The 24140-nt window shown below is 56.9% G+C and overlaps 5 protein-coding genes across 5 annotated transcripts; all 5 read right to left on the bottom strand.

The window, feature by feature from the left end:
- Window positions 1-242: 242 nt before the first annotated feature.
- On the bottom strand, window positions 243-2138 carry PDEA (cAMP phosphodiesterase A; the record flags this gene model as incomplete). The annotated part of the gene is made up of 1 exon (XM_001464887.1): window positions 243-2138. One exon carries the CDS (start codon window positions 2136-2138, stop codon window positions 243-245), a length of 1896 nt encoding a protein of 631 aa, XP_001464924.1.
- A 3027-nt stretch (window positions 2139-5165) lies between these two features.
- PKAC1 (protein kinase A catalytic subunit) lies at window positions 5166-6164 on the bottom strand (the record flags this gene model as incomplete). The annotated part of the gene is made up of 1 exon (XM_001464886.1): window positions 5166-6164. The coding sequence occupies one exon, from the start codon at window positions 6162-6164 to the stop codon at window positions 5166-5168; it is 999 nt and encodes a 332-aa protein (XP_001464923.1).
- A 939-nt stretch (window positions 6165-7103) lies between these two features.
- LINJ_18_1080 (putative vacuolar protein sorting complex subunit) lies at window positions 7104-9599 on the bottom strand (the record flags this gene model as incomplete). Its single annotated transcript, XM_001464885.1, has 1 exon — window positions 7104-9599. One exon carries the CDS (start codon window positions 9597-9599, stop codon window positions 7104-7106), a length of 2496 nt encoding a protein of 831 aa, XP_001464922.1.
- A 717-nt stretch (window positions 9600-10316) lies between these two features.
- On the bottom strand, window positions 10317-12608 carry LINJ_18_1070 (putative calpain-like cysteine peptidase; the record flags this gene model as incomplete). Its single annotated transcript, XM_001464884.1, has 1 exon — window positions 10317-12608. The coding sequence occupies one exon, from the start codon at window positions 12606-12608 to the stop codon at window positions 10317-10319; it is 2292 nt and encodes a 763-aa protein (XP_001464921.1).
- Window positions 12609-19122: 6514 nt separating this feature from the next.
- On the bottom strand, window positions 19123-23487 carry LINJ_18_1060 (conserved hypothetical protein; the record flags this gene model as incomplete). The annotated part of the gene is made up of 1 exon (XM_001464883.1): window positions 19123-23487. One exon carries the CDS (start codon window positions 23485-23487, stop codon window positions 19123-19125), a length of 4365 nt encoding a protein of 1454 aa, XP_001464920.1.
- Window positions 23488-24140: the final 653 nt, after the last annotated feature.

Raw genomic sequence — 24140 nt, 5'->3', positions numbered from 1 at the left:
ATAACATCGCAAGGAGAGGCAACGAGGGAGGTCGTGAAGGTGGGAGCTGCGACAAGAGAAATAAACGAATATGTACATCCTTGTCCCGCTTCCGATGAAGAGAACCGAAGTGACGCTAGATAGAACGAAGACTGTGTCTGTCTGTGCGTGTGTGTGTGTGTCTCCACAAAGAGCGTGTCACCACGAAAAAGGGGGGCGGTGAGGAAACAGGTGCGCCACAAAAGGCGGTGGGTGCGATCTCTCTACGAGTCGTCGTGGTTGGCCCAGTACGCTTTGTTTTCCTCCACCAAACCCACCGCGAAGCGCATATCAGGCAGAAGCTCGGCCACTTGCTCAAAGAAGGGAGTGATGATGTAGTTCATGAAGGCAATCTGGCTCTTCGCAAGGCTCGGCTGAAGGCGATCCATGAAGGGACTGCATTCGAGGCCCAGGTTGCGCTCACGGTCGCCCTGCTGGTAGAACTCGTCCGACACCTTCGCGCCCCAGCGCAGGTAAATGTCAAGCGGGCGCCCACAGTTTGAAATGTCGGCCATTTTCAGAGCAATCGCGAGGCAGAGATTCTGCTCGCTGGTCTGGGTGAAACTAGAGTGCTCCTGCATCTTGCCCTTCAGATTCGCCACGTACTTTCCGTGAGAGCCCATGTCTGTCGCCAGCACCATCTCTATCATCGTCTCGCGGACCTCATGACGCTGCTCATCACTGAAGCTTGCTAGGATGTTGAAGGCTGGGTTCTTCATGAGCTCGAAAACGCTGCTCACGTGCAGATTTTCCAGGACACTGCGATCGTTGTACAGCGTAGCAAGGTAGCTGCCGGTCTTGATGTGGAAGTTATTGTTGATGCCAGGGTGGTCGAAGTCATGGATCGAAGCAGCCAGCAAGGCAGAGAAGACCTGGATGTCGCTTAGGTCGCACCGCTTCGCCAACCCTCCCCGTGTGATGATGAAGTCCGTAATCTGCAGCACATCCGCGGCGTGCATCGAGTTGTGATACGGGTTTCCATGGTAGCTCGCCTCCACTGCGCTGATCCAGTTGAGCGCAATCTGCTCGTCGATCTGGAATTTTTGCAGGAAATCGTGCATGCACAGCAGTGCGTACATGGTTACCAGAAGAGACCCGCCGTGCGTCTGCGTCGAGAGCGAGAGGTAGTCGTCACCGCTCATAGCCGCCTGGACATCAAACACGCGGTAGCTCCATGAGTCGATGGAGTCCAGCGCCTTCCATATCGCAGCTCGGCTACCTGAGAGTTGGCTCACCTGGATCGCTAGGTCCTCCTTGGAGAACGGCTGCACGACGCGATTCGCGGGCGAGCATGCGTCGCACTGCTCCGGTGACAGCCACCGACTCTTGATCATGCGAAACAGGACAAGATCAAAGTCCTTGCAGATGCGGTTCCCGAGCGGGCTCGGAAGCCGAGACTTGTTGTTCTCGCCAGCTGCCCTCTGCTGCTGTTCCTGGATCGCTCGCCACGGATTTCCCGTGTTCTCTGTGCTGTAACCGCCGAGGCTCTTTAGAAGCTCCTCTTTGCGCTCGTTGTTTATCTTCTGCTTGTGTTTGTTGCGTGTCAGATTATCGTTCAGCGCGACCAGCTCACGATCAAGTGCCTCGCGCTTCGTGCACGCTATCTCCTTGGCTTCCATGATGTGGAGCAGCTGCTGCTCGTACTCCTTCGGGTGATTATACATGTGATGCGCCTGCAGCATGCTCTCGAGAATATACTTCTGCTGGTCCTCCGTGGTTCGCTCAAGCACGAAGGTGGCACGCTTCTCCCCTGACCCCGACAGGCAATGCACCTCCATCGAGCATGCTAGGCCTTTGGAGTCGGCGGAAACTGGCGCGGTGGCAGTACCGGCGGCTCGATGAGCATTCCCAGGCTGCACGGCTACTTTACCCGAGTTGAATGCCAGCTGAACCTCGCGAAAGAAGCTGCTCCAATCGGCATTGTCGCAGAGCGAGGCCTTCGCTGTGTGAAGGGCCTTCTCGTTCAGGTTGCAGATGTAGGAGGCGTCTTCTGAACTGTCGTAGGAACGGAATGACAGCTCCTCTGCTGTGTCGCTCATCCCCGCCATCACGGAGACAGTATTGCCGCAGATGGCATACACACTTGCCAGCTGCTGCAGCTGCTCAAGAAACTCGGGCATCGTTGCCGCTGCTAGAGCGAGGCACCGCAGGAAGGCAAAAGAAAAGTTCAGACGGGAATTTTTTGCGGCCGCCTGTTCGGTGGGTGAGGTTTTCGTCTACTATTTCGTCTCTTGCTGTTATTTTCTGGAGCGGTCGACCAACCGTGTCGGGGAGAAGCTGCCAAAAGGGAGGAAAGAGGAGAAAAAAATGAAAGAACGAGAAGCGCGTCAGACTTCAGCTCTCTTGCAGAGAGAGAGAGAGAAACAGAGCTAGGAAAGAGAGAAGAATGGCGGCAGAGTCGAAGACGGGTAAGTTTGCGCATGGGAGACTGCAGAAACATACACAGGTGGCTTGTTTTGGGATTTCCTTGTTCGCGCTCGCAATACCTTGAGTGAATGCGGACGGTCGTGCTTCACTGTAAGCATCGTGGTAATGCGCAAGCACAGAAACGTGTCCTGTCGGTTGCTTGGAAAAGGCAGAAAAAGAAAACGAGCCGGCGCCTCCGGTACTTGCTGGCAGTGCGGTAGCCACGAACACCTCATGAAGCTCCTTGATGTTCAAGACGTACTTTTCTTTTGATTGTCTGAGAGAGGTAGCTTTCAATGATCGCACATAGAATGTAAAACGAAACGGCGCACTCGGGCTATTAACGTGGGTGTAGCTGTGTGTATGAGGGGATGTAAGAATGTGGTCTGTTACCCCTACGAAAAAGGAAAGCGAAAAAAAAAACGTTCAAAAGCACGAAAGGAAACAGGAACATCACAACATTCTTATTTCGAAAGCGGCGTCTCTTTGCGCCAAAGATGAAGCAATCGAAGAAGGGGGCATTGTGGGAAAGCACACGCTCCACAGTACACATTCATTTCACGCCTAATGCTTTGCACATCTATCACTAAGATGAGCCCCCCTCGCTGCTTCCTTTTTTTTCCTCGTCTGTTCTGTGTTCGGTCTCCTCTGAAGTATTCCACACGTAATCGTCACAGGTACTACATGAAAAAAGAAGAGGGGAGATGGGAGAATGTCTACCGATCGGTGGCCTGCTTCTCATGTAAAAACACCGGCAGATTTCCCTTGCTTTGTCTCTTGTCAACTCACTTCCTCCTTGCTTGCCTATATGCGACCACCTTTTGTTCTCTGCTTTTCTTGCCTTTCCTTATCAGGTGCGAACCGTTTTGTTTTACAATGTCAGCTCCGCGTTTTCCCCTCCTCCACTATCCTTTCTTGTATGAGTCAAGGCGCTTCAGCATGGCTCGTTTTCTTTTCTTCGGGGGGTGGCGCTTTGAGTTTTCCCCCTTTTCACGCTCTCCTTTCGGTTCGCTTTGCATCCTGGGAAGACAGAAAAAGAGCAGGAAGGGAGCTAATCGCCATCTCTCAACATCATATGTACTCTTCTCACTGATGTATAAACGGTGGGCGAACCGCAAAAAAAAAAGAAATGGGGAGCAACACATAGAGCTGAAAGACATGATGGAATCGGCAAACATGCGCAAAAAGAGGGGGACATCCAGACATCACCGTTAAATCAGCTAAAAGGGGGGACGGAGAGAAGGACAGCGGGTGGGGGAAGCAACGCGAGGAAAGCGGAAGGAGAAAGAGAGCTTCGGATCAGAGGAGATAGCAACCTGAGCAAATATGAGAAAAAGGAGTCGAAAAAGAGGGACAGAGCAAAAAAAAAAATGGCCGTTTTAACGTCCGTAGAAAGAGGAAGAGAGAGCGAAACAAATAAAGACACAGGAGGGTAGAAGAAGAGCCAAGGCAACACACGAATAATGTACATATTTACCGAAAGCTATACAAGGCAGCGGGTACAATACCTTTTCTACGCACGGCACACATAAGCGCACTCCCGCACAGTCTCGAGAATGTGCGTTGATGTGGATTTCCTTTTTCCCGTTTGTTTTCTGATGACAAGAGGCACACCTTACTTTTTATAATCATTTGTGGAGGAGAGAGGACGCGGGAAAAGGGCAGCACCTAAAACCACATGAGTATGTTGATGTGTGTAAATTCCAAGTCGATTCCAGGAGGGATAAAACCAGGAGAAGCAAGGAGCAAAGGAGGAGAGGGAGAGGCAGCCCCATCAGCCCCCCCCCCAGCGTTTGACTTATATCGCCGCTCTACAAGATATCCATCAACGCGGCTACAGCTACATCGTCGTGAACAAAATCTGCGGTGGCGGCCTCCCAGGTCTTTTCATTGCCCGTCACATCCAACTCTGCCCTTTTCCGCATCTTGTGCTCCTTTCCTCTTGCCATCACGAACACACGCGCAGACCTTTCATCCAGCGGCAGCGGAGGGGAACAAAAAAGGTGAAAGAGGGCTCAGAGGAAAGCTCCTTCTCATCAAAAGAAAGTGAAAAAGGGGGCACACGCGAAAGGGGGGAAGGTCGCCGGAGAAACAAAAAGAGAGACTGTAAAGATCAGCGGACGAAAGTCATGGCATCGAACCCTCTACTGACTGCACTTTGCGCGTACATTGATCATTGAGAACGCAGCAATCCGCCTATTCGACTGTCTAAAAGGAATCAGAGCCGACTCCGAAAGAAAGGCGGAAAAAAAGAAGCTAGAAACACCATCGACACCAACGCCAACCCTTCGAGATCACAATCCACAATAACCCCTGTGTGTGTGTGCGTGTCTTTTATAATACATTGCGCTTGCGCGTTCGTCAAAATTACACTTAAGAGTTCTGAAACGCCTATGCATACATCGTGAAGGCGAGAAATCGCCGTGCGACCCGCACGCACTACACCCTCCCCACTCCGCGTGTGCCAAAAACACTTCGAGGTGGAAAGGGCACAAAACAAAGAAAAAATAAACAGTCTGAACATGAAAATAGAGCGACGGCGGTTGCAAAGGAACCTGCAGGCAAAGCGACTTCCCCGAAAGCTTAGGAGAGATGCTTAGCGGCGTTCGTGTGCGCGACCGCAACACGAACGCCGCTGGCGCAGGAGGCGGGAAACACAACTAAGCGTGTGAGAAAGGTCTACACGTGCTCGTCGCTCCCCGCCCTCCGCACTTCAAAACCTTGGAGGCAGAAATGGGATACTACTCGTCCGTATACTGGCCGTTGCAGAAGTTTGCGAAGCAGTCCTGCTGTGCTGGAGTCAAAGTGCGCAAAGAGTTGAGTGGGCTGTCGGGGTACTTGTCGAAGTAGTGGGTATCGCCCTCCTTGTGTTGCCGTACCGGGATCGGCGCGGGAATCTTCTTGGACAGCACTACATTCCAGTCCACTTCCGCAAAGTACTTGTGGTTCTTGATGTCCTCCGTGCCGTTGGGCAAACTGCCAAGGCGCTTCGTGGGATCGAGGGATAGAAGGCCCTTGATGAAGTCTCGGGCCTTCGAGTCTACCCATCGCGGGAAGAGCACCTTGCCCACAAGGATCTTCTCGTAGATCTTCATCGGGCTGTCGTCGAAGAACGGCGGGTAGCCAACCAGCATTTCGTACAGCAGGATGCCGAGCGCCCACCAGTCGACAGCCTTGTTGTGCCCCTTGCTCTGAATGATCTCGGGGGCTAGGTACTCAGGTGTGCCACAAAGCGTAAACGTACGCTCCGTCACGCGCTTCGCGAATCCGAAATCCGTGATCTTTATGTTACCGTCTTGGTCGAGGAGAATGTTCTCCGGCTTCAGATCGCGGTAAACGATCGTCTTGTTGTGCAGGTAGTCAAATGCTAGGATCACCTCGGCGCAGTAGAACTTCGAGACATCATTAGGGAACTTGCCGGCCTTGCGGAGATGCGAGAACAGCTCGCCGCCTACCACGTACTCGAGGAGTATGTACAGCCGGTTCTTGTCCATGTATCCCCGCAGCATGCTCACAATAAAAGGGTGGTCGATCTCCTGGAGAAGACTTGCCTCCGCCATCACGTGGTCGACCTGCTTCATTCGGAGAATCTCCTGCTTCTTGAGGATCTTGAGGGCCGCGTACTGGCCTGTTCCTTTGTGCTTCACCAAGCGTACTCGGCCGAAAGTGCCGGTGCCGACCGTCTCACGCATCTCCAAGTCGCTCAGCCTCCACTTGGAAGCTTCGGCCTTGGTGATCATGGTGTTCTATTATGACTGGTAAGGATATGACTGAGAAAAAGGAACACAATGTCCAAGGCGCAAGAAAGGCAGACAACGACGGATAATTTGAATCTCTCTCTGGCAGAGTATGCCCCCGACAGCTGGTCACACTCACCGGAGGTGTATGAAGCAGAGTCTTTTGTAGCTGTAAGAACACGAATGGGGGGAGAAAAGGAGAGTAAAGAGGCGTACAGCTGTGCCTTTTTGACTCGATCCTGTTTGCGTGGTTTGTTTCACCCGTCCTCGCCTATGCATGAGGAGTTCGTACAGCTTTATTTGGGGGTGCCAGAGGCCCACGGAGAGGGCGAAACAGACGAGAACGGAAATAGAAGAGAGCTGGAGTGTGAGGTGGACAGTGGACATGATTGCATGATCAAAAGAAAGCCCTACATGCAAGCCTCGCGAATTTGTTGTTCAACACACCTTGGACACGTGATGGCTAAGAGAAATAGCAACGCGGTTCGTGTGCGCTTTGGGAAGAGTAACGAAAAAAACGCGGCAAGCGTGCACCTCCACTTGGTGCCTCTTTTTTTTTCGTTCACTCCCGATCGATGGCGCGGGAGAACGAAGAACGACAACACACGACGTGCACAGCCCACCCCCTATGCATATGCCGGCGCCCTACCTTGCCCAACGAGAATCACAACGCAACCTCTACTGGGAAATGAATATGACACAGGAAACTGTCTCTGTCGCGGCGCACCACAGGCCAGAATTGCCACTCCTGTGATGAAGATATAGCAGATACAGCACGTTGTCGGCGCATCCCTAGAGCTTTTTCGTCAGCAGCAACGAAATGCGCTGGAGATCACCTTGCAAAGGAAGAGATGGAAAAACAGAAAGAGGAGTCGATAGTCATGGTACCCGGAAGAGGAAGTTGTCTGCCATTTCTGCTCGCTTCCGTGTAAAGACGTGATGCTAAAAGAACTTGGGAAAGCTGATGCCTGACGGGTGGGGCATTGTGCTCCAGCCCTCTTCGATCTGACGCAGTACGTCTGGATTTCCTTTGGCCCGGTCCTTCAGCTGCGTTAGCAAATCGGGGTCGTTGCTCCGCTTGCAATCGGCACCGGCACCGAACCAGTCGCTGCAGAGCACGTAGTATTCCATCCGCGTCTCAATCTTTGGAATGCGCGAAATATACTGCTTTGCCTGCTGCGGGCGCTTGTAGGAGAGCAAGGCAGTAACAAAAGCCTCGCCGTCAAGCAGCGTCTTCTTGTTGGACGAGATGCCGCTCATGTCGTCAATGAGGTCCCACTGACTAGTGCACAAGTACGCACTGAGCATGCACCGCTGGAACATCTTCTCTGGTACACAAAACGCATTCTTCAGCCGCTGCGCGACAGAAGTGCGTCCATGCTCGAGGGCGTAGCGGATCGTGTCGGCGGCGCTGGCCTGCAGGAAGCGGTAGTCCTTGTACTCGTTCATAAGCTGAGTCTGCTCGTCGAGGAGGCTGCTCTGCAGCTGCAAAAAGCGCTCATCGATCATGGAAGCTGGGAACGGAATCCCGCCACCGACAATCGGAGAAAAGGCCGTGGTGGTCGACTGCGGGCGTGGGCTCTGCTCTACAGCCTTTTTTGTCGAGACAATAGCAGCCTGAATGTCCACGCCTTTGCATTCTTGTAGCATTTCCCAATTTCCGCTTTCCATCGACTGCGACAGCGCGTGTCCCAGTCGTGTTTCCTCGCGAAAGTAGCTGCGCAGATGGAAGTAGGCCTGAACTCGTGGGTGCTTATTGAAGTACTCCGCCATGAGCTGCTGATTGCCTTCGCACACCCCCACGTATTGCAGCAGCAGATCGCACGAAATTTTGTGCGATGTCAAGGTGGCAAGCGCAGCGGAGCCGCGACTGCGGATCATGTTAACCATGACAGTGAACACCAGATCCGCGTCAGCGGCTTGAATGGCGCGCTTCAAGGCCATTTCAGGCTCGCCTATGCTGAGCAGCATCGGCACTTGTTGAGACGGATTCACTTCTGCATCCAGCAGTACCACCGCGGCGGCGCCGCGGCCGGTGACCTTAGCCTGCTGTGCCAACTCTGCGAATGCAGTGAATCTACACGCCTTCAGCTTCTTGACTATTTGCTTCGCGACCTCCAGCTCCTCGTCCTTGCTGTGAACAGAGACACGCGCCAGCCTACACATCGCCCAGTCCAACATCACTGGCTTTAAATCTGACCCGAGAGCTTCTGCCACACAAAAGGCTACCTGATGCTCACTGCACATAGTAAGACGCTGTAGAAGGCGCACCTCGCCGAGGTCGGCGAGCTGCTGGTCAGTCACTATCATGCCGAGCGGCTCGAGACGAAGATGATTGCGCACACGCAGTCGCTTCGACATGGCTATGAATGAGCTTGAATCACAGAGGGAACAAAATGTTCGGCCAAATGCGGCGATTCTCAACAGCCGCTTCTGCTGCGCCGCGTCAAACTCGAAGCCTGCTGCAGCAACGCACTCAGCGACCGCTTCCACCAGCGCGCCTGAGGTGTGCTCAAGATTCCGTAGCATTCGCACGGCAGATGCATCTCCGGTCATGAACTCGTCGTACGTTGTCACAAGCATCGCCCCAGCGGCCCGCGAACCGACAGAAAAGACGTGCTGGACGGCAAGCGGGGCAATCTGCAAGAAATACAGCGACTCTCTAGAAAGCACCCAAACACCGTCCTTCTCGGGAAGAAGACAACCATCAAACGGTAAGTCGGAGATGCAGTCACTGTTGTCAGGTTCGTCGACGCTCATCAAGAATAGCGAGCAGGAGTAGTCCTCACCCTCACCCTCAGCCTCACCCGACGCGCTGCCGTACTGCATTCGTTGTAGATATGCAACACAATGGCTTCCACACCACGTCATTTGCACAAAACTTTCCGGAGTCGCGTCAGTACGCCTAAGCAGAGAAACCTCAGAGAATCCGCTATTCGTTGAGTATACCGACCCATCTAGCATCATAAACGCGACGGCGCGGCCGGTGGGCGAGCGGCACATCTCCAGAACTCGCCCTCCCTCGACTGGCACATCGAGCTCTAGGAAAGACGAGTTTGAGGCTCCGAAAACGCACCGACAAATGAATGAGTTCGAGGACCACGGTGAATAAGAAAGAAACACCTCTGTTGTCTGTCTTTTGTCAGCGCTTTCGTCAAGGGCGACGAGAGCGATCGTTCTCATGAACTGGCGAATGCTCTGCGGCAAAGAGAGCTCGCGCACTGTGTACTCCTTCTGTGGTCCAAGGTGCACAAGTACAAGCTTCGCTTCAGTTGCGGTGTCGATCAGTGCAACAAACCCGTTGTCGCACGATGTACAGACAACCGGTATTTCCATCGGCAAAGACGTCGCTGCCGTTGCACCGCAATAGTTGTAAAAGTGGACGAAACCTGTATTCGAAACTACTATCAGGTGATCAGCTGCCTTGTTCCATGTCATGTAGACGACGCTTTCAATCGCCTTCAAGGGAATACGTATGCGCTTCTGCAAAGGGGCTCCAGCGAGATGGAAGAGGAAGATAGAGTTCTCGTTTGTTGAAAAATTACAAGCCCTTGGCGAAAAAAGAGCAACGAGCCCACCGCATCCGCTGTGCGCCACCAAAGAATTATCGAACTTGAATGGAAGTGAGTTGGAGTAGTTCTCCAGCTCTGAAAAGCGAAGAAGAGCATCTGCTCCTATCGAAATCCATGACCCCAGTCGGCTGGTTTGATCGAAGTGTCGCTTGTGAGGCATTGGCTACCGAGAGCAAGGAAGGAGTGAGAATTGAAGAATCACTCGAGACGGTGTTTCATCGAGAGAAGCACCTCAAACCTGGCGAGAGAAAAATGAAGGGTTGGGAATAATAATAATAAAGACCCGACTCAGAAGCAAAAAAAAAAACGAGAGTGTGGTTGGAGAAGTAGCACAGGGTTTATTTCATAGTCACCAGCTCTCTATCGCCAATGCATTATTTGCAACGCGAAACACTTTTAAAGTGAGGTCGTGAATTCCCCCGTTGGGATGAATGCACTCGGGAAAAAAAAAACGCCCATTACTCATGGCTGAGTGGAATTCCGCTGCAAGGGCAGCAGTGGCGAATATGATTCTGAGGCTCTTCTTTTTTACATTATTATTCACGGTTGATTGGTTTGCTTGTAAAATGAAGATAAAGCATCGTCAGGTCTTTGTACATCGTAGCACAGAGGCCGTTTTCACACTGCTCTGCGTAAAGCTCTCCTTACAGAAAACTGTAAGATCATAATCATCGGGACATCGGCTTCCGCAGCAGTAAGGGAGGAGAAAGAAGCTTTCGCCAGCAGCGAGAGTAAGCAGGAAGCTATGTACGCAGACAGTGCTCCTTTCCTGTTGTGTGGAAAAATGTGGCTTGGTTGCATCGACAACGTCGATAGAAGTACCCTTCCAACCAAGCACTCCGAGCGGGAAAGGAGGGCTGCTGCCAGTGTTTTGAGAGAGAGCAAGCACAAGACTGAGAGTGCATCCAACACTAATCCTGTTAAGCTGAAATATATCGTCAGAAAAACGCTTTGCCTTAAAGAGTGTATTCCACTTTGAAGAAAAAGTCGACGAAGCCATAATGTCTGGGAGCTGCATTGCGTCGACATTCTCCACGGAAGATATTCGAATCCTAAAACTGCTTGGTACACGCGAAGAAAGAGTCATCTGCAGGCGCTCTGTGGGAAGCAGATTGAAAAAAACAGAGCCCTCATTCCCTTCGAACACCTCTGAGCCAAAAAATGCGTTGCCTTCGCATACATTGTAGCGACGCAGGGAAGCTCCGTTCTCAGTATTAGCGGCCTTGTAAAAAAGACATTCGGCTCCAATTGTGGCGTCAGATGCGGAAGAAGCGGATAGCGACACCATAACCGCGCTTGAGTTCCTTCCTTTGTTTTGAATCAAAAAACTGGGGTTCTTGGCGAATTGAGAAGCCGCAGACAGAGACTCGCTTGCTACTTGAAACTCCACAGTCGTCTTATGATCCGATACAGCGTCGTCGAAAGGCCACAGCAGAAGAAAAATGCGCTCAAACGTAGCAGCAAAGTCTTCAAACGTCATCCACAAAACACGATTCCCGTTCACCTCTTCCGTTTTGTACATCTCATACTCAAACGCGTACTTCAGGGCCCTTTCACTCGATGGGGCAGCCACCTGGATTAAAAAAGCATAGTGAGCACCATTTTTTTGGCAAGCATCCGTTTTCAAAATGGCGTACGGAATGCCGCAGCACACCCCACTCTCTTCAAAAGTCTGTTCCTCAATCGAGGTACGCGGGATGGCGCACGCGACCAGTTTGTGTCCATACTCGCTCAGGGCCCGCAGCGTGTCGAAAGTGGTAGAAAACGATGATCCGCTCAATAAATTCACTTCGAAACTTGTACAACCTGTAAGGAGATCGATGCAGTCACGTAACGATAGTTCTTGGATGTAGCGATAACCACCAATTGCTTTTGCAACAGCCTTCTCAAGAACCGCGGCGTAAAACGGGCTACTGCACGAATTCAAACCAACAATGGTGCACGCCGCATCTACGTGAACGCATGGAACTAAATCGTCAACGTACACCTCAACGGGTGATTCGCCAGCAAAAAGGCGAAAAACGTACAGTCCTGCATCAGGGTATCGTTTTACAACCAACGACTTGCAGAGGGCATCGTAAATGCTGAGAATATTCAAAGCAGCGCACAAATTCTGGTTGTTGTAATAAGGCGATGGCGAGAAAGGAGCTTTGGAGTTTCCCAGCCCAGCTTCCTGAAAGGAGTGCAATGCACAGTATTTACTCCACCGAATTGTTTCCGTCCCTGCAACAGGGTGATTGAAAGCGTCTTGCTGAAAAGAGATATCGCTAAAAACAGAATCGTATGATGTAACAAAACTGTCGACAACTTTACTCTGCACACTAGACGATAGCTTCACAGTCGCACAAAAGTCACGGTCTTTTTTTCCTCTGAAAAGCATCCACCGTCCCACAGCCGAGGCGTTCTGTTGCGCCCCTGCAGTAGACGTGGAGGTCAGCGATTCTGCGTTCAAGCGATTCAAATCAACAATCAGCATAATTTCATCGACTAGATAAGAAGGGATGCACGTGTCTCTCAGTACAACAGACACTAAGTTCGAATTTTCAATGCAGAGTTGACGAATAATATTTGCGCTTGCAGAGTCTAGCTTTATCCGTTGCAGACTCAGCTTTGACACGCAAGAGCGCAGCAATGACTCTTTCAGTAGCTTCACCTCCTCCACACCTGTGTTCGCACCATCCAAGATTAGCTCTTCGATGTCGGGGCGCTCCTCAACAAATTGCAATACGCAGCGAAAGTGCTTCCGTGGTAAGTAAATTCCGCTGACATCAAGCCTTGCATCGCCATACTTCAAAGTCTCTTGAAGCTGGCGAAGAGGGGGGTCATTTAGTTCCTTGCACACAGAGATATATGACTGCTCCCGTGTCACTGTCATGGGTTCCCAGTTTTTGCTGCTCTTAATGTGTGTTTGTGCTCTGTAAAATGACTGTCACTGCACTCTTGTGCCTTCTGCTACAGTTCCAAGTCCAGCGAAAAGGCACTCAGATTATAAAGGCGATAGAAAAAAAAGCGGGAGAGAAGTTAGAAAATGGAGGAAAACTTTGATGAGGCGAGGAACCTGAAGAGTGCTTTGTCTTTAGGCTCGGAAAACTACAACACAGCAGACATCACCAGCGCGGACTCAGAAAGAACGACGAGTAGACGCCAACTATGAAAAGAAAAACTGATCTTCCCTGAATAGTCCTCACATTGACACTCTATTCAAAGCGAGACTGATGCAGAAATTGGCTTGCGTTGTTGAAACCGCCACGACGCGAAGTGATCACATTACTGTAGTTCGCATGATATGTGCTCACCTAATGACGGAAGGCACCTCAGTGCGTGGTATCGGGGTCCAGCGCCCACTCTCTCCGTGAGGGAACCTAGTCAGCTCCTATCCCCTGCCGATCCCAAAGCACCTCTGGTGGCGACAAGGTCAAGTACCTACGACGTCGAGGATACAGAACGATTTATCGCTAGAGGTCAGTGGTCAGGTCCTGGATGGCATGGCGTTGCAGCGACCTGCTGCAATAAACACGTATGTGCCATCAATTTGAATGAGAGAATTGAAAGAGTGCTAACGAGCCCTCCGGTTATTTGTGTACAAAATACATTCCCGCGACTGCGCGGTTTCTTTTTTTTTGTCCCCTCTTTAAGGGAAAGTTTTTCCCACTTCATCTCAACTCACTCCTTATTTCTCATCACCTGCAGAGAAACATTAGACAAGCACCCGTGCAAAGGCAGCACATGACAGATGTTTCGGCGTATCGTGGCGGCTCTCTTCAATGCTGAACTTTTCCCTTGGAAGAGGCCAATACACAGTTGACCCTCTTGCCATCCCTTTGCGATACTGAGAAAACCTGTCCAAAAAACTAGTCTCCAGTGGAAGCAACAGGCAAGTATTCTTGTGCAGCGGGCACCTTTGAATACGACACCCTCAGGTCGCCGAAAGCAGAAAAATCGAGAAAAAAACCGAAACAGAAGCCTGCATCCCCCCACCGCTATTGCTTCACTTGGCCCACTTGCGGTTAAACTTTCCTGTCCCCGCTGCAATAACTGAGCCACATTGGCAGCACTCAGCGTGAGAGAAACTATACCTCCTCCCCCCCCCCACAGTCAGCGCCACATGAGCCGCAGACACCTTAGCCGGCAGTAAACTTGCTGCTCCCCCGAGGTGGCTTACCTGAACTGCGGCGTTTCGGGCCCGCCGCCCCCACACCGGCGCCGCGCACCCTTTCAAATCTCATAAGATGGAGACGGCCCCGATGCCGTCCACAGCAACCTATTTTGAGGAAAAGCAAGTCCAGAAAGCACCTTGCCGACGCTGGTTCCTTTGGCCCCATCCACGCGAGCGTTTCCGCGAAGCAGGCGGCGGTGGATGAGGCCAAAGAGCAACAGCAATCGCAATATCTGCCGCGGCTCGTTTTGGTGGGCTCGCCGGCGTTTGGCTTGCCGCTCGGCGCCCCCGCACGCCATTCGGCGGCCATGGGGCCACGGCCCGCTTTTTCCACACACCCCGAAGCGCCGCGACGCCCACACACCCCAGCCGATCCCCCCCCCCCGATGCGCATGCCGAAAAAAAAACGCCCACACCACCACTAGATGTTAACTTTAACTGCTGCGACGGAAAGGCTACCTTTGAAAACCAGAAACGTACTTTAAGAAAGCTGGTTTAGTTTTTGACAACGACTTGAAACAATAAGCGCCACAAATGTTCTAGCCACCTCACGCGCAGGAGCTCGGTCTGTACACGCGCCGCGTCAGCAAAAAATTTTCAGAAACTATATAACGCCGCCACACACCCTCTAACACCACCCGCCTCACCAAGCCCCGCTCACACTAACAATTCACACCCGCCATGGAAACACCTTGGTTCCGCTGACAAAAAAAAAACTCGACCCTTCCGTACGCGCGGTGTGAACCTTCAGCACTCAAAGAGGGGATCTTCACTACTCACACATTGTTGCGCGCCTGCTCTCCAGAAACAGCACCAAAAACACACCTTTTGCACACCTTTGTTCCCCCGAAAAATATGGCGCCGATGACGAAAGCAGCTATACTTACCAAGCCCTCTCGTGCCCGAGCAGATTCCCTAACCACTCTGCGACTCCACCTTCAAAACCTTTTGCGCACCCGTGACCGGGGGGGGGTCAGGGTGCGACAACCACCCCGCGTGGAAGCCGAGAGCCTGCGGCCTGTCCTCGGGTACGGCCGTGGACTCGCGGTGTCGGCGGAAATGCCTGAGGCGGCGATGTGCCGTGAAGGCTCGCCGTTATGATCGCGTTCGCACCGTCTCGATATGAATCCTCTCGATGGTTCGACTAGCATGTGCACTCACCTACATATTTTTCTTGCTTCTTTTGCTGCACCGCGGCGGCGTTGCGCGTAGCCCTGTGCCCCGCCTACGCTGTACATCGTGGAGTGGCAGCGGTCTGAGCGACCTCAAACGGGGCTGGTTGGCCCGACTCCTATGCGAATCCTCGGTACAAATCTGTCTTCCGCAAGAGAAGCGTTTACACCCCCACAGATCTGCACGGCACGTGGTCCCCCGGGGTTTTCGGCGCCCTGGCGTGGCAAGCTCGGGGGGGGGGGGTGGCGGCGGTGGCGCCCCAGTGCGCATACGAGGGGGCCGGCGTATGGGCGCGCCCCCTATTCCAAAGGACGAAATTGCAGCAGCGGCCGCCTGGCTTTGCTGCGGCGACCCCGCTGGGCGGATGTAGCGGACGTCCGGCTACATACTCGGGGGCGCCCTTGCCACGCTGGAAGCCCCGGACCGAATGCAAAGCGCTGTGGCGCCCGGTCCCCGCGTTGCCTGGGGTGGGGCGGGGAAAACGACTCGGCCGGGCCAGAACCACCCCGCGCGGGCTATCCGGTGACGCGCGCCTGGCATGGGCAAACGGTGGGGACACCCCAGCGGCACAGCGCAGGCGGAGCCACGGGGACGGCGCCGCGGCACCGGGCGACCACCGCACGGGCACGTTCGCTGCCAGTAACGACTGACGCCCCCATGGCGCCCTTTCCGAAAATTTAACGGAAGACCGCACCGCGCCCGCATCGGCGAACCGGCCCGCAAAACGCCGTGCCCACCGCAGCGGCGAGGAAGCGAAGACGCGCGAGCATCAGAGTGCCGCACGGACCCCGAGCACCAAGACAACTCGAAAACGCGCCATGGAGGGAAGCGAAATCTCCCACGCAGCCACACCCACCGCAAGACCGCAGCACCACCACAGACACACGCACACAACCACAAAGTATAACCGAAGTATGGAGCAATGTCGGCATCTGCTTGCGGCAGCCGCCGGGAATGCCGCCCCACCCGGCACACCCGCTTGTAGACGATTGCGGGGGTCAAAACTGGCGCGACGGGCAGCCGCTCGTGGGAGGGTGCCCTGCAACGCCCTTGCCCTCGGCCATGGGCGTGCGTGCGGGCCGCCCGTGCGCCCGCGCGCTGCTCACACCAGCGGCGGGACAAGGTAACACCCACCCCGGCGTGGAAGAGCAGGCAAACATCTTGACAAAGATGCGCCAGCGGGCGCCGGCGCGACATCCCGCCGCCCCCCCTCCCCACCGTTCCTGTGGCACTGACCCGTGGTCTGCGCAACCCACATGAGTAACGGACCTCGCGACGACTGCGCGACCATCTGGGAGACAAGCTCCAGCCACGGCAGCCTGGCTTCCGTCCCCGCCGCTCCACTGCAGACCGCGCGGGCTTGCTCTCCCGCACGGCGGCCCAGCACCAGCCAGGTGCCGCTATAGGGGCGGCGTTTGTGGACTCGACGCTCACGCCTTTGGCTCGGTAGGTCGCGGCGCTGAAGAATTTTGAGATAAATCATTTCAGGTTCACCAATTCATATATTTTTTTTCGTATGGTTGCTGTTTCTGCTTTTGCGTCGTTGGAAAAAGGCTGGAAAAGGGGGTTGAGTGGTAGGGTTACGTGGCGCCACGTTGATCTTGCTGAAGCGGTTGCTGTTTACTCCGGTTGCGTTTTGGTGGGGTAGGGTGCCTGGGGAGGCGCTCCGGAGGAAGCGTGCTTTTAGGAGATGTTGTTTCTCATCTTTTTTCCCCGTGATCAATAGACCCCGTGCGCGCCCCACCGCATTTCTTTTACTTTGCTTGGTGTGGTTCATGAGGGGGACCTTTTTTCAGAGGAAAACCGCGCCCAGTGGCGGAATCACTGCGGTCAGCCGCGCTTGCGTCACCTACGGGCCGTAAGCGGGTGGCAATTTATTTTTCCGCGCGACTTAAATCAAGAAAAAATGCGCGGCGTGGGCTGGCGCGCTTTCGGGGTCGTCGGAATCTCCTCAACCAGACGTCCGGGGCGGGGGCGGCCTCCTCGCAGAGGTGGGCCTGCCAACGGATCCCCGTTCCTGTTTTCTTAGTGGTAAAAAGAAAGGGCCCGCATTTGCTGAGGAAGAAACCCCGAACACCCTTGGGCTACGGCATCTCTAATCATGGCTGTCGCCACCCAACGCACACATGAAAGACCCCCGCCCGGAGAGAACGATCTTATTTCCCAATTGCTTCATAACGTCGCTGTCCCGCGCACGGCCGCTTCTGCAGGCTAGAGTGCCTGAAAAAACCATCGTGCGCATTTTGCGATGAGGGTCACACAACTGCGAAAAGTGTCCTCAGAATACTTCGGCGGCTTTGGCGCGCGTATGCAGACATCGATCCCCTCAAAGCAGCCGGGAAAAAACTCCTCATGCGCAGCGGTCGCATCTACTTCGACGCGCCAACTCATTCAAGGCGTTTGGCAAACTCTTTGAATTAGAAAAGGCCAGCGGCGCGCAGGCAATGGCTCTCCCTATGTGCGGGGCACCCTTGCTCGCTTCGGGGGAATGGTGCGGCGCATTGGGGCGCAGCTGCTGGCGCTGCTGGCCTGTCTCGCGCGCCCCTTGCTTCCGCTTGTCTCTGGTGACTGTGTGTTGGGGCAAGAGGGCGACGCCGGCAAGTTTGCCAAGCCGGTGGGGGCGCTGACGCCAGCTGCGTGGATCGCGGGGCTGGCCGCCGGTCTCAGACGCCAGGCCTGCATCCCCCGAAACCGCGCTGCACGGCGCCACGCGCTGCGGCGGGGGCTCCTTGGCGGCCGCGGTCCCGCACGAATGTGCAGGGATGCTTGGGCCCACGAGGCGGCGGGAGACCGCGCTTGCCTACTCCCGCGCAGGCGCTTGTCCGGGTGCACCGGGTTGCTGCGACGACGGGTGGCTGGCGGTGGCGGCGTGGGGCGGGGGCGGTGTTGCTGCCTGCGGCTCCGCTGGCGCTGTGGTGGCCCCCGCCCTCGCCAGAGCCCCGGCCCCGACCTGTTTTGCCATGTGGGAGACCGAACCGGCGTTGTGGCCGGTACGCTGCGCGGGGTTCGCGGATCGCTGGCGGCTGAAAGCGCACCCCGTCTGACGCTATGATCCTGCGCGCGCTGACCTGGTTGCGCGCGCCTCGCTCGCGCGGCATGGGCTGCCCCCTCCCGTGCCTTTGCGGGGGGGGCGCGCGGCGGGTTCCCTGTGCGCTGGTGCGTGCGTGTGCGTGGGCCCCTTTCGCCTGCCACGCGCCCGGCTCCCTCTCAAAGGCGTGCGGGCCGGGGGGTGGGTGGGTGGGGCTCCTCTGCGGCCGCAGGCTGGCGGCAACGCCCCCCCCCCTTCTCGTGGTGTCGGCGGGTGCGGGGGCGAAGGCAGCGGGCCTGCTAGAAAACGGCGTTGTCTTGGGTCAGGCGCCGGGACGCGGGCGCTGTGCGCACACGCTGTCAGGCACCGCTGGCATATGGCGCATCGCACCCGAACAGGGCAAGAAGAGGCCAGCAGAGCAGGGGCGGTGGGCGAAGGGGGCGCGGGGAGATGCATGCGGGCCGGCCCCGCCGTGCATGTGCGCGGCGCGTCCGGCGTCTCCCAGGTGGGGCCGTGTGGGCGGGCGCGGCGCCGGTGCCGGAAGCGCGCCGGGAACGCCCCGAGTGACACCACGGAGGCCCCCAGACCCCGATGGAGAGAGCCACCGCCCCATGCAATGGGATGCCGCGGCGGATGGAAAAACATGGCATGCATGCCGAGCGCAGGGTCTGGGAAGGCCCTGGCCTGCGGCTGGCCGGCTTCCTCGCTGAGCTGATCCGGCATGCGCCTGCGTCACCGCCCGGTTACCCGCACGACGGGCGCCACCGCTTCCGCCCTCGGTCAGGGGCGTGGGTGTGGCCTGCGTGGGGCGGCTGCGTTGAGGGGTTTGGGTGTTGGCGGGGGGTTCTTGGGGTGTGTGTGTGTGTGGGAAGGGGAGAGGGAGGTGGGGGGGGGTGCGGGTGCGTTGTGGGCGGGGTTTGGTGTCGTGGAGGGGGGCTCCCCGCTCACCCGCGGTGAAAAGCGGGGTGGGGGCGCGGGGCGGGCCGGGAACCGGCGAAGGCGCGGCAAGAGGGTCGGATCTTTTTTTTGTCGTCATAGCCACGAGATGTGTACAATATATTCAGGGTAGCAGCGGGCCCAAGGGGATGGCACCCAGATTGCCGACGGTGACTCTGACTGCGGTTCTTGCTTCATCTGCGGCCGTGTGACGAGGTGGCTACGGCGCTGGGCAGCATACGACAGCTTGTTGTACTGCGCTGTGGCCATGTCCGTCTTGCTCTCCGTAGCGGCGAACTCCTCCTCCGTCTCTTCAAGGGTCGTTCCGAGCGTCGCGCGGCAGATGACACCCCATAGTTCAGTGCTACCGTCAGGACGGGCTGACGGTGCGACAAGTGAGAGGGGCAACATATCGTTGCGGAGTGTGAGCTGAGTCGCGTCGCGTCGCAAGGAGCGGAAGCCGTCTTGGCAGCGCTCCCACGCCACCTCCTCGTGTGCGCACGCGCACCATAGGTAGCGTTCATGTACCTCGCAGTCGTCGCTGCACAAGATAAGTGGGGGGGTTTGCGTGACCACGGACGGCAACATGTGGCTACCGCGGTGCAGCGTGGTCATCTGGTGCCGACACCGCCAGTACGTCTCCCATAGCGAGACATGGCGGTTGTGGTAAACGCGCACTGCGGCGGCTGACGCCGTCAGGGTGGCTGGAAAGCGGAACGGCGTCGCGTCGACAGCAACGAGTTGCACCGGTGGTACAGCACAGCGAATCGCCCAGGAGGCGGGGTACGCCACCTGCTTCGAAAAGATGGCGAGGTCTCCAGAGCGGAGCTGCTGGAAGCGGCGCACAAACTGTCGCGCGTCCAGCAGCGACCAGCGCGGTTCCTCCTTCCCTACGAGGTGAGCCGCAACGGCTTCCATGACACGCACCATGTCATCCGAGACAGCGTCAGCCTCCGTAATGCCGCCGCCTCTTCCCGGCGGCGGCTGTCTCGAGGTGGGCGACAGAGTCAGCGCGGAGAACGCAGCAGCAGGCGGTGGCGTGGAAGAGCCGCTACGCGCCGTGTTGAAGAGAGGCAGCAGTTCCGTAAGCAACATGATGCCAACGTCAATGACATCGTAGTGCTGGCGGTCGGCAAGGCTCGGCGCCGGCGTGGTAGCAACGCTGGGCTCTTCGGCTGGCGCGGGGCTCACGGAATTGTGGCCTTCCCAGGCGGGGTGGAAGACGCCCAGGGCCGTGTTGCCAAAATCATCGTAGGTAAAGGCGCTGAGGCAGATGTGCCCGTGTGCGAGCTGACAGGCGTGCAGACACGCCACGCACTCCAGAACGTCGTGCAACCATCGTAGGCCGAGTGGCTCCACCTGACGCCGCACGTCGTTGACGGAACGAAAGCGCTGCTGTGTCGCGCCACGCACGTAGTGCACAAAGATCTCGTGACGCTCGCGGTTGTAGAAGATGTCGCGGGCCGATACCACCCGGTCGCTGCTGCACGCGGCTGAGACGGCCACCTCCTCAGCCAGGATGCTCTGTGCGAGAGCACGAAGGCCCGTCACGCCCTTCTTGCTCTGTGCACCAGCAAAGGAGTAGCGTTTCAGCCAGCACGGCGTGCTTTCCCCCGTGAGTGGGTCGTTGTACAGCGCCTGAAGGAGCGTCATCCCGACCCCGTGTCGGCCCACGACCGCGTCCTCGATGGCCTCGTTCGCCTCGAAGCTGCGCAGGAGTGCGCCAATAGCATCGCTCTCCTCCCTGCTCACCGCCTGCTCCCACTCAGCAGCGTCGGACGGGTTGTGTGCAGGGATGCGAGAGGTAAACGGATCAAGCGGGTTCACCGGCTCGGCCTCGACGCGCGTGTAGTGGAGGAGGGTGCGCTCGCGCTCGAAGGCGAGAAAGCGGTGCGTCCAGTCATGCCCTGCCAGAGTCGCCTCATTCGGACTGCTCGCGTCAGAGGAACTGTCTTTTCTCATTCCGACGACGCTTTCAACGCACGTGGACGGCAGCTGAAGCATCGTTGTCGTGAGCTCTGGGAAGTGGGCAGCACAGGTGTTTGCCCACTCTGCCACGCCCACGTCCACCTCCGCCATTTGCTTGTGAAGGAGGAGGAGCTGGGTTTGATAGTCGTCAATGCGTCTTGCGGCTTCAGGATCGCAGGCGAAACCCGGCGCCGTTGAAGACGGGCTGCCACCGCCGCTCCCCTGCGCAGCACCTCGCAGTGCGGTGTACTCCAGCTGCAGCTCCGCCAGAAGCGTTTGCAGTGTGTCCTGCTTTCGACTCCACCCCTTAAAGTACTCGCTGCACTGCTGCCGCACAGACGCAAAGGCGTGGGCCGCGTACTCGGCCGCAAGGGCGTTGCTCGCCGTCAGGCCGACCTCCTTCACGTCCTCCATGAAGGACGAAAAACCCGGCACAGTCCGCGTGGCCCACTCCTCCATGCGCCCCTCCCACGGCTCCCGCGCTGCCGTGCCAGCTGCCTCAATCTGCGTGTGAATGCGCAGGAGTGCGTCTAGCGTCTGCCGACCCTCGTCCTCGTTTCGGCTTGTGGCTGGACGACCGTCCGCCTCGCGTTTCTGGCAGGCGCGGAAGTAGCTCTCCGCCATTGCCTTGGCGGTGCGCCACAGCTCCAGCAGGGAGGTGAGCTGCTGACTCGTTTCTGGCGTGAAGACGGCGGCGACGATGGCGCTGCGGGCCTCCTCCCGTTTCGCCACCGCCTCCGGCAGAGTCGACCAGCGGAAGGTGCGGAAGATGTACTTCTTTGCTGCACACAGCGGCTGTACCTCCTCGCAGTGATCACTCGCTGCCGCCTGCCCGGCGCTCTCGTGATGGGCCGCTGCCAGTGCCTGCGCGTGCAATGAGATGAAGTACTGCAGTCGCTGAAAGAGGCTCACATCTTGGTGCAGCTGGGACCACCGATCGGTATCGTCAGAGACCTGGATGAGCCCAGAAAATGTGATGGCTTCGGCGGTGGCCGTGTAGACCTCGTGTAGGGCACGCAGCACACGTGTGACGCTGCGCTGGCGCACCGCTGCCACAGCCACGGTGTCCTCGTACTCGTCCCCGTCCCCGTCGCTGAAGCTGTCAATGTCGCCAAGACTTCCGCACTTCTCCGGTGCCGCCTCATCGCTCCTGTCACCTGCTGCGCCGGCGGCGGGCAATGAGGAAAGTGCGGCAGTGACGTCGCGGCGGTGCATCTCAGCCGGAGTTCCAGCCTCCAAGGCAAGCAGGCCAAACTGGTGCAGGTCGTTGGCGCCGACGCGCGAATTCGTTGTCGGTCGGAAGAGTGAGCGGAGGTAGTCCACGATGACGCTGCCGCGACGCCGCCGCGAGGCGCCATCGGCGGGTGCCGCAGTCGCGGAACTGCTGTGCGCACTGCGCAACAGCGACGCGCAGTCGCTGTCCCACCCCTGGCAGAAGGCAAAGAACTCGAAGTCTTTGTTCAGCTGCGCCGCCAGCTCGGTAGACCCGCCGCGATCTGGGTGATGCAGCAGCAACAAGGCTCGGTAGATCTGCCGGCACTGCGCCCGCTCCTTCACGAAGCCCCACTTTCGCTGAAGTTGGACCACGGCAAAGTGCTGCAGAGAGACGGGCATGCGTGTGATGTCGCCCGAGGCCCTGTAGTCGTCCAGGTCGTTTGCGCTCTCCCACCCGCTCGCCACACGGTAGTCGGCGTAATGCTGCACAACGCGGCACGCCTCCAGTGTGGACAGGTCGTGGCGACGCTCCATCAGCACCTCGAAGCGGCGGCGCGTGCCGCGCTCATCCATGGGGTACCCATACTGGTTGCGAAGCTGGAGACGCACCATGAAGCGATCGACGTAATGCGTCAGAAGCGTGCCGATGCAGGTGCCCAGCCCGACGGATAGAACTGTCGCCACAGCGATCTGGCCAGCCACAGGGATCGCGCTGAGACCGATGAGGGCACCCACTCCGTGACCGATCGCCATACCAAGCCCCATGGTGGCGAGTTCTTTTCCGATGCGGAGGGCGACGTCGCCCTTGGTGGTGCGATAACCAAGGGAAGTGAGTTCGCCGTGGCGGTACGCCTGTACCACCTTCACCGACTCGTAAACGACGAACGACGCCGATATGACCGGGTTGAGGACAGCGCTGCTGGAGAGAAGAAAGCCATCCGCGATGGAGATGCCTGCCTTGGCGATGCCGACGGCAATGCGCCGTGTTGTTGGGTTGAGAGGGATGAGGGTGCCGCAGCTCTGCTGAGCTGTGGCAGGCGAGCGGAGGTGCACCGCGGCCCGGGACTCACCGCGCGAGACGAGGGCAGTGCCGCTCTCCGCAGAAGTTGGCGCTGTAGCAGTGCTGCCTTCTTCCTGCAAACCGTGCGCAGAATCGGTTGTCGATGGTGGAGTTTCTCGGCACCCACTGTGCACTAGCGGCGGCTCATCTTCCCCAGGAGGCGCTGCAGCAGCCCTTTTTTCTGGGCTGTCCGTAGGACAGCATGTGCGCGCGGGCATCTGCTCTCGAATGCGCTGTGACGTCTGCACGCGAGGGGGTGGCTGCTTCCGACTTCACTGGTGCTCTCGCAAGCGCCGGTGCGTCAGTCGCACTACTTAAGATGAGGGGCTTGGGCCTGCAGACAAGCCCGCAGATAAAGAGGAGGAGTCTCTGAGGAGAGACAGTAGGGAGTGGGCCGAGACGCTGGCAAAGAAGTGAACGAGAAAAAAAAGAGGGCGTGTATATCAACAACAAAAGAGAGAGGCGTCACAGATGCTAATCAAACAGCGAGGACAGCAGTGGAGTAGTGGGGTGCGCCATGCAAGCCTTGGCTTGTGCACTGTGCTGGTGTGCGTGTGGGTCTGTGCACGCACACAGCTGCGGCACCGCAAGAAATCATGAGCCAGAGAGGGAGGAGAGAACTCTAAGAAATGGATAGGTAGGTGAAGAGCAGGGAAGCTCCGCTGGCTGTGCGCACGTGGTCAGTGGACAGGGTGCTTCTGCAGCTGTGCTGCACTTGTGCACGTGCTGGGAGCGAGCAGGTGTCTGTGTGTGTGTGTGTGTGGGCGTGTGGCGATGGCGCCGCAGTGCCCACGTGCATTTCTTCTCTCCGGCACACATACGCACAGTCAGACGAGCACATATTTTCACGTTTGCTTTTTTCCCTCTCTGC

Source organism: Leishmania infantum, chromosome 18 (genome assembly GCF_000002875.2).
Source record: "Leishmania infantum JPCM5 genome chromosome 18".
In the NCBI taxonomy this organism is placed as follows: domain Eukaryota; phylum Euglenozoa; class Kinetoplastea; order Trypanosomatida; family Trypanosomatidae; genus Leishmania; species Leishmania infantum.
The sequence above is the reverse complement of the archived record's forward strand: the minus strand, read 5'-3'. Positions and strand labels throughout refer to the sequence as shown.